The sequence below is a fragment of the Gracilinanus agilis genome, chromosome 6, assembly GCF_016433145.1.
Source record: "Gracilinanus agilis isolate LMUSP501 chromosome 6, AgileGrace, whole genome shotgun sequence".
Lineage (NCBI taxonomy): Eukaryota > Metazoa > Chordata > Mammalia > Didelphimorphia > Didelphidae > Gracilinanus > Gracilinanus agilis.
Window position 1 is genome coordinate 290368362 of NC_058135.1, and position 9144 is coordinate 290377505.

Genomic DNA, 9144 nt, shown 5'->3' on the forward strand with positions numbered 1-9144 from the left:
CTGGCACGTAGGAGGCTCTTAATGTTTACTGATTGGTTGAGTTCTTCTGACCTCCCCCTGCTTTTCCCATCCCAGACCTTCTCTGCCCAACGACCAGAGAAATGGAACAAAGAGGGCTTCCCGGAATGAGCCCTGAAACGGGGACTCACTCTCTCTGAGCTCAAAGTCAGAGGCAGCGGCCACACCGGTCATTAACTCAGCTACTTACAACAGCAGAAGCTGAGGCCACCTTTGGCATAGACCCCGCTAGTAAAACTTTTGCAGGAAAGTTAGAAAATCGGGGCAAAACTTGGCATTATTTCCTCCACAGGCTTATGATACAGCCTGATCCCAAAATAAAGTTCGCCAATGAAATTCCCAAAGGGGTTCCCCAAACTACAGAAACCTAAAGCCACCAAGGGTCATCAGGTCCATCCCCCTGCCCCCAGGCCAGGTCAGCATCTATACCACCCCAGCCAGGTGGCCAAATAGCCCCTTTTTAGAGCTACTGGAGGATTGCCCCATGACCAAGAAAAGCTGGGGGCCTTTTATCCCCTTAAACCCATTAAAATAACCGATTCAGAGTCTGCCAAGGGGAGAGGGAAGCGGCTGGCTGGGGGCATCTCTTTCCTAAGAATCCTCCAGGTGGGCAGGACAGTTGCTGAGATCTCTTCGCCTTCGCTGGCAGTCAGCTTGTTCCCATAGCCTGGCTTCTTGCTCCTTGGTCACCTGTCTAGGACCTGTTCTCAGCTCCTTCCTCTCCCAAGTCCCAAACCCCACAGTCCTGGGAAGGCTCCCAGCCCCATATAAGCAGGGGGAGGAAGGAGATGGAGCCGGCTCACAATAGGGATTTGAAGAGGAAAGAGAGGGAGGCCCCACAGGAGAGCCCTAAGGCCAGGAAGAAAGTCATGAGAGCTCCAGCCACCTCACTCTCATGGGGCAGGACTCGCCTACAAAGGGGGGAGAAACCAGCAATTAGAACAGGGGTCCAGCTCTGCACTCCCCACACGCAGTCATACCTGGGTCTCCAGGCTCCCAGGGCTTCCAAGGACCCCTGGCTCCCTCTCACTGTTTCCCCAAGCCACACACTATCCTTCCATCCAGCGGGAGGTGGAAGGCCCAGAAGCCCAGATTCTATTCTTTTTTTTTTAAACCCTCACCTTGGCTCCAAGGCAGAAGAGTGGTAAAGGTAGGCCATGGGGGTCAAGTGACTTGCCCAGGGTCACACAGCTGGGAAGTGTCTGAGGCCAGATTTGAACCCAGGACCTCCTGTCTCTAGGCCTGACTCTCCATCCACTGAGCTACCCAGCTGCCCCCCCACCCCCAGATTCTATTCTGATACCCTGGGCCTTATTTCTAGGATCCCTTCTCCAAAGATCTGCTACTCTGTGGTTTTCGGATGCCTTCAGGCCTCTGAGGAAATGTTCCGCAGCTGCTCACTCAGCCCCAGAGTCCTTCCTTCTTTCACTCCCCAAAAGGAGCAGCATAATCCCTTGGGTCTCCTCTCTACTGGGGTCAAGCCCACTTCTTAGCCCTTTCTGGCATCTCCCTTCCCGCGGGAAGGCTAGGCTCTGGCCCTGAACCAGCCTGCTCAGATTTTAGCCAGCAGTCCCCTAAGGTAATCTCCCAAAGGCAGGACTCCCCCTAAGTGAAGCTGGAAGGGTCTATCGAGGCACACCTTGATTTTGGGGAAGCTGGCACTGCCCCCTCCTCAAAGGTGTGCTCTCCCAGTGCTACAGCTGGAAGGGACCTGGAAGATCACCTAGGCCAGGCCTTCCCAAACTTTTTTGGCCTCCCGCCCCCTTTCCAGAAAAAATATGACTTACATACATCACCGCCCCCAAAGGCCCCTGTGGCCATCACCACGGCCCTGGATCACTGCAGCTCCCACCAGGGGGCGGTGGCACCCACTTTGGGATTCCCTGACCTAGTCCAAGCCTTTCCATTTTATAGATGAGGAAACCAAGGTCCAGGGAGGCTGAGGAACTTGCCCACAGTCATCCGGTTAGCTACTTAATGACAGGGCTGGCACTCAAAGCCAGTTCTGGTGCCCTTCTAAGGCCAGGGGTCTCTCCACTAATCCATCCTTCCTGTCCAGTGGAGCAGAGCCCAGGGAGGAGCTTTTGGGGGCTCCCCTTCTCTCCTTTCGGCAGCCCATTCTCTGCCCTGTCGTCTCCCCCCTTCATGCTCACCTGGGGGCCAAGCACATGGTGAGAGACACCAGGTAGCCATTGGAGAGGGCAAAAAGCAACATGAAGGTGATGAAGCAGGCGTCCTGCGGGAAGAGTACGGGCAGATGGGCCCGCTCGGGCACGTGACACAGCATGAAGAGGGGAACAAAGAGGAAACGAAGGCAGGCCAGCAGCGGCAGCAGACGGCCGTCCTGATCCGGCTGGGGGCCAAGAGCAGCAGAGAGCCCTCTTGATCACCTCCAGCATCCCAGCCCAGGCCCCTCCCGACTGGCCGACCCTAAGGGCCCAAGCCCGGGAATCCCAGGGGGAGAAGGAACCCCTCTGAAGCCCAGAGCTGTAGGCCAGGCCCCTGGCTTTACCGAAGGCCAGAGAGTGGCAGGAGCTAGCCCAAGGTCCCAGCCGTTCCCAGCCAAGGCAGGGAGGATCACCAGTTTTCTGGCTGTCGCCCTGAGGACATTTCACCCTCCCATAGGCCCGCGACACTCACCCACAGGAAGTAGGAAGTCATACTTCTTCCCAACCAGTCCATGGTGTTGAAGAGCAGGAAACAGCAGATGGGGTTAAAGAACTGGCCTGGGGAAGGGAGAAGGTCCGGAGGCTCAGGGGAGAGCCAGGGCCTCCCCACCCCAACCTCTGTTAAGTCTCATGGTTCAAAGGATGGAAAGGACTTTCCAGTCCAATCCCTTTATTTTACAGATGAGAAAACTGAGGCCTAAGCAAGGGAATGACTTGGACAGGGTCACTCGGCTGGTAAGTGTTTGGGCCTTGCAGACCCGAGTCCAACCCCCTATCCACTAGGCGGCCCTGCTTCTCTGGCCCTGTGGACCTAGCCTTGTTTCCAGACATACTAGTCCCAGGTTTTGAGACTGAGTCTTCCGCCCTTCCCCGTCCCCAGCCGCCTGTCCCTCCTGGCTGTCCTCCCCCGCAGGTCCTCTCCCCGGCCTCAGCTGCTCTCCATGGTCCCTGCCAGCCCTTCCGCCACTCACTCCACTTTCCGGGGCCTCTGGAGCTGGTCACCATGGCAGTGATGGCCGGGAAGACAGACAGGGTGACCGTGAAGACCAGGACGATGCACAGAGCCATCACCCAGATCTGCAAAGCAGGAGGGTCTGCGTGTGGTGGGGCAGGGGCAAACCCCCACTCCCAGCCCCACTCCCAGCTGCCCACTCGCTGAGGAAGGTCAGGCAGGGAGGGAGCCTTGGGTCAAGCCAGTCAGGGCTAAAGAGAGACGGGGAGGGAGCAGGAGTCCCGGAGACTCATGGGAGCTGGCCTCCTTCCTCCGGCTGGGGTGCGGGGCGAACCTTTCTGAGAACAACCAAGATGGAAGGCTTCCCGGGCTGAGGCGCTTTCTCTGGCTCCATCTCCAGGGCTAGCATTGCCTTTTGGGGACTCCCAGGAAAGCCATTCTTCTCATCTGGGGGAAGACGCGGTGTGCCAGGCTGAAACCTGGGCCGCCAGTTCCAGCGGCGGGCCTGGCTAGCCCAGGGGGCCCAGGGAAAGGGCCCTGCCTCGATGGCTCCCAGTGAATTCCGTTTGATCCCGGGATAAAGCAAACTCCAGTGGCGAGCTTCGAAGCCTGGCCACAGCCAGGCCCAGCTCCGTCTGCAGAGCCGCCGAGTGCCCTTCTCCTTCCCTGCCCCATCTCTAGGCCCTCCCCCTCCGGGCCTGGGCTGGACACCTTCACTGGGCCTCCAAGAAGCCCCTCTTAAAGACGGGGCTCAAGCGCCATCTTCCACGTGAGAGCTGCCCAGAGAAGCTTGGCCTGGACTTCTTGGGAGGCGACACGCATTAAGTCTCCGCACGGCCATGCCCTCCCCAAGACGTGAACTCTGCCCAAGGGACGGCTCCATCTTTGTGGCTGCGTCCCCAGTGCCTCGCCCAGGCCCAGCACGCAGTGGGTGCTCATCGCCCGACTTAGACTTATCGGATCATCCGTCAGAGAGCACCTTCCCCGCCTCCCGCCTCCCGGGGCTCACCGGCTTGCAGCAGCTCGGCCCTGGTCTCCAGCTCGTACGCCTGCGGGTGGGGCACCTTCTTGTCCAGGTAGTATCGGGCGAACTCCTGCGGGGACACAGCCGAGCCGGCCTTGGTGAAGGCCCAGGACTCCGCCGGGCACGGCGATTTCCCCTTCTCGCGGAACGCACAGTGGAGGCCCCAAGACGCAAATCAAAGCGCCAGTCTTAGAGCGCTGAGCCTGGCCCCAGAGCTGGAAGGGACCGCTAGGCTCAGGCCTCTCATTTTAGAGATAAACTGAAGCCCAAGAGAAAGGACCTGTAAAGGCGACGAGGCATGACCGCAGGATTATAGACCTGGCGAGGGAAAGGCCAGCGACCCAACCTTCTCTGTGCACCAGAGGGAAACGGAGGCCCAGGAAGAGACGCGGCTTGTCCGTCCAAAGTCACACAAGAAGTTCGTGCCCAAAGGGGGTCCCCTGGCTCTAAAGCCAGTTTCCCTATCAGTGTAATAGGGAAGTCTAAAGGAGAAGGGCATTACTAGCCAAGGGAGGTTCTCTCTGGGCAGCCCAGAAACAGGGCTGCAAAGCCTGCCTCCCCCTTTCCCTCCCCTTTGCCCAAGAGCCAGGGAATCTAGTGGGGGGGTCCCCTTTGGAAGAAAGCAAGCTGCTGGAAACTGGGATCTCCCACTTTCTGACTCCACCTGCTCTGGATACCCCAAGCGGGAGCCTTGGCCGGCTCTCCCCAGACCAGGAGGGGCCAGACGTGGCTTTCTCCACCCCATCTTCCTCCTCCACCCAGGTGGCTAAGCAGGGGTGGGGTTCACAGGCTTCCTTCCAGGGGAGGCCCTGGAGAGGCATGTTGGCTCACCAAGTGTGACAGGGACAGGTAGCAGACAATCGAGACAAGGATGCCCACACACGGGGTGATAAAGTAGCCCAGGGCAGAGGTCTGGGCATCCACTCCACCTACAATGGGAATGGAGCCTCTGTTCGGCTGCCCGCCTGAGCCCAGGCAGACTGGCCCCCCGCCTCGGGCTCTCTAAGGAGCTCTGCGCCCGGCCCAGAGCCTCTCAGAGCCTTGGCCCCCCACCTGGCTCCCAGCCTGCAATACCCTGGAGACACCGCTCCAGGACCCGAATGCCCACCAAGTGCTGCCCACCAAGTGCTGCCCACCAAGTGCTGCCCACCAAGTGCTGCCCACCCCCTTCTCAGAGGGAAGGAAGTCGGCTTCAGGTCCAGCCTTCCGTTTTCTCTCCCCACTCGCCCAGATCCCAGGAGTTCCAGCCCCGCCTCCTTCCCAACCTGTGCCCAGCACGGTGCCCACACTCACTGGCCATGGACATCAGCATGGCAAGAGCAGCAAAGGTCCCCGCTAAGCCTTGGCCGCTGAGGAAAAGGGTGCTGTAGGTAGGGGGCATGGCCCCCAGCTGCCCAAACAGGCTGCCCTGGAGAACGGCGCAGAAAGCTGGGGGAAGAGCCAAACGGTGACTCGCGCTGGGCTCTGCCCCTGGGGGAGGCGAGCCCGGGGCCAGATCCTGTTCTCCTGTGCAAAGGGTCTGTGGCCAGGGGGAAGTCCTTTGTAAAATGGGGAATGCTCTCTGTACAGGGCCTGGATATTCTCTGCAAGGGGACCAAGCCATGCTCGCCCTGGCCTTAGATGTATGCAGTATCTTTATTACGTGATGTTACCAATAATTAGTCAAAAAGAAATAAAGAAATGCAATTTTTACATGAAGGATTAGACTAGAACAACTCAAAGTTCCCCAACCCACCTCTGAAATTCCAGGTTCTAAAGATCATCCCAGCTCTGGCATCCCCTGTCCTGTGGTCTAAGATCTCCCTCAACCCTGGTGTTCTGTGCTCTCTGTTCCCTCCCACCTTTGACATTCTAGGTTCTAAGGTCTCTCCCATCCTTGACATTCTAGATGTGGTTCTTGGCTCTAAGGTCCTTCTCAGCTCTGGTGTTCTGGCTTCTAAGGTCTGCCTCAGCTCTGAAGTTCTAGGTTCTTTGTCCTAAGGACCGTCCCAGCTCTGGCATGCCCTGTTCTAGGTTCCAGGTTCTCTCCCAGCTCTGGTGATTGCAGGCTTGGGCTGGGGAATGTCCTTGGAGAGGCTGGACTTTGGTGGTAAGGGCCCAACTCACAGTTGATGAACCAGATGGAGGCCATGGTGATAGAGAAGAAGAGGTCAGGGCTCATGTCCACTTTGACCAGGGTGGCGGTCAGGATGAAGAGCAGAAGGATGCCCAGGAGGCTGCCAAGGATGCGCACCATATCTGGGATGCTGTGGGTGAACAGACAGAGCTGGAGCCCTCCGGAAAGAGCCAGCCTCAGAGAGTAAGGAGGAGAGGGGGCAGGGAAGCAGTGTTCATGGGCTGGGGGAGCTCGTGGAGGGGACGAGGTGGGCACAGTCTGTAGCTGTCTCCAGGGGTCTTGGCCGAGGGGGCAATCGCTGACTGGCCAGAATGCAGCGGGGGTGGAGCGGGGGCATGGGGCCAGGCTGAGGCTCCCCAGGGAAGTGAGAGCTCACCACTGGTAAAGGAAAGAGTTGAGGAGGGTGAAGAGTAGTAGAGGTAGCTGGGACAGGAGAGTCATCCAGTTGTTGAAGTTGAAGGCATCTCCAGGGCTTGTGATGTTGGCTCCAGAGGGCTCTCCTGTGCCGTTGACAATGGCTAGCCGAGCCTGAAAGTACTGAGAGGGATGGGGACGGAAGCCAGGGTCACCTCCAGTGCGAAGTCTCCCGAGTGGCCAGACAGGGACCCTGCCAGTCTGCGGCCAGACACCCTCAAATCTCCTCAGAAGATGGGTTCCAGGAGCCTGAGAAGCTGGAAGCCTAAGCCCACAAGGAGTGTTAGGGGAAAGGATCCTGGGCAACTTCCTCTCTCTCCCTCTGAGAGACCTTGGCCAAGTCTGCTACCCTGGCCTCAGTTCTCCTTGCCATAAATGAGAGCTTGCTGGGATGGCCTCTACGGTCCCCAGCAAGCCCTAAATCCGCATCCCGTGAATATGAATACAGCAGCATTACCCACATCCGGGTCTGGATGGCCCCCGGGGTGGGGGTGGGGGGCTCTCCTGGACCCTCACTCACTGGAATGGCAGTGATGAAGAAGTTCCAGGGCAGCAGGGTCCCCAAGCCAAGGATAAAGAAGCTGGTCCCGACTAGGTGGTAGCTGTGGCGACAGGGGTGGGGGAGAAGGGAGAAGGTGGGGGCGGGGATTGGGGTGTCAGCAACCTAGAGCCTCCCCCACCCTGCGGCGAGACTGTGAACTACAACTCCCAGGAAGCCTTGGCGCTGGCCCGGATAGCCCGGGGCGCAGGGCCGATGGGGGTTGTAGTCCGCTCTCCATCGCGCAGCTCTGGGCAGGGGACTCTCGGTCTGGCCCCGGGGTGTCCGCGCCCCGCACCCCGCGCCCCGCGTTCAGGCTCACCCATCCTCCGGGGCGTCTCCTCGAGCCATGGCGGGGCTCGGGGTCTAGGGGACGAGTTAGAGGGAGGGCGTGGATGCTGGAGCCAGGATGAAGGGACGCTGGGCGGGAGGCGCTCCTGGAAAAGGAGTCCGCTTCGCAGCGGAGGCGGGGTCTGGAGCCGGCCATCCCCCAACTCCCCTTGGAATGAGGGAGTCAGGCCCGGCCCCCACGGCCCCCCGGCTGCGGGGCCCAGACTGCGCCCCGCCCCGCCCCGCCTGGGAGGGCCTGGAGCGGGAGGATGGGGAGCAGCTCGCACCTCCCTCTGGCTGGGTACCCGCAGCCCACCCCCAGTCTCCTTGACCCGCTCCCGCTGATCCCGCCACCTAAGTCCAGGACCCCGACGTCCGAGCCCCCAGCTTTGTCCACCTCCCTGCCATCCCTCCTGCCGCCTCCTGCGCACTTACCTGGCTGCCCCACCCCCCCGGGGCCCGGACACCTCCTCCGAGGAGTCCTCAGCGGTCACGGCTCACCTGTGTCCCCCGCTGGGAGGCACCGTGCCCCCCTGTGGGTCGGCCAAGGACACTGGGGACAAGGTGGCGGCGGCCGAGCTGCAGAGACTGCGGCCTCCCTCGGCCTGAGCCGCGGGGGGGGGGGGGGGGGGCACGTGACGTTGGCCCCCCTCTGCTCCCGGGCCCACCGAGCCCGCCTCCCGCGGCCACTTGCAGTCTGCAGAGCTCATCGATGCACGGGTGAACAGCTCCCGGCGCCCCTCTCTGCACCCGGCTGCCCTCCCGTGCTGGTGTCCCGGGCCCCCGGCGTGACTGTGGCCGAGAGGGGCCGGGCCAGCTCCACTAGGTGAAAAGTTAGAGCCCTCTTTGTTTCCTGCTTGGATGAGGAGATCTCCCCCTGCGCGTGGAGGGACGGGCTGGGGTCTGGCTCCTGGGGATTTGTTCACGTCCGTCTTCCGAGGCTGGTTACCCTCTAGCCAGCTCTGCCCTCCTCCCGACGCCCCCCACCCCAAGCCCGGTCACAAGGGCTGCTCCGGACACAACATCCCAGGTTCTCACCTCTGCCTCTGGGCACCTCCAGCTCCCTCCAGGATTCACCTGGTGAGCCGCCCTCCTCCCCGTAGCTGGGAGCTCTTTTTAATGCATCCCGTGCTTCTTTAGAGGGAAATCTATCAGTGGCTGCCCCTGCCTCCCCCCCACCAGCCCGCAGTCCTGCCTGCAGCCCTCCCCGAGGGGAAGCCGCCGACCTTCCTCATCCTGGCAGGCAGAGGAAGGGGAGGGGAGGGACTGAGGGCTGATTTTGCCCAGGGGCGGCCACCCTGGTTGGGGCAGCAATCCCACAGGAGCCCCCTGGTCCTGCGGCTTGCCCAGCCCCTGAAGCCACCCTGCAGCGGGACAGCTCCTTGGCTCCAGCCACTGCTGCTCCTCTACCACCCACTGGGCAGGCAAGCACCGGCTTAGCTAAAGCAATGAGGCATCCAGGCAGCAGCAGATGCCCATGAGTCAAACCACCCCGCGGCCTGGCCCCAGGTCCCTGAGCCTAAGAAGCCGGGAACAGCTCCTAGCCGGGTTCCCTCAGTCCTCCTCCTGGGCAGCAGCCCCTGC

The 9144-nt window shown here is 60.8% G+C and overlaps 1 protein-coding gene across 1 annotated transcript; it reads right to left on the bottom strand.

The window, feature by feature from the left end:
- Positions 1-16: 16 nt before the first annotated feature.
- SLC29A2 (solute carrier family 29 member 2) lies at positions 17-7670 on the bottom strand. The gene is made up of 12 exons (XM_044680471.1): positions 7553-7670; positions 7213-7294; positions 6655-6815; positions 6269-6408; positions 5456-5590; positions 4994-5091; positions 4148-4232; positions 3473-3585; positions 3158-3263; positions 2659-2744; positions 2172-2371; positions 17-929 (listed from the first exon to the last, which is right to left on the bottom strand). The coding sequence occupies exons 1-12, from the start codon at positions 7579-7581 to the stop codon at positions 818-820; spliced, it is 1347 nt and encodes a 448-aa protein (XP_044536406.1). The 5' UTR covers positions 7582-7670; the 3' UTR covers positions 17-817.
- Positions 7671-9144: the final 1474 nt, after the last annotated feature.

Bases quoted from the DNA above. Each gene is read 5' to 3' on its own strand.
- SLC29A2 (XM_044680471.1), bottom strand. From the start codon at position 7,581: ATGGCTCGAGGAGACGCCCCGGAGGATGG. The intron at 6,409-6,654 runs GTGAGCTCTCAC...GTTCACCCACAG, and splicing joins AACTCTTTCCTTTACCAGTG to CATCCCAGATATGGTGCGCA. The intron at 5,591-6,268 runs GTGAGTTGGGCC...CTCTTCCCCCAG, and splicing joins CTCCATCTGGTTCATCAACT to CTTTCTGCGCCGTTCTCCAG.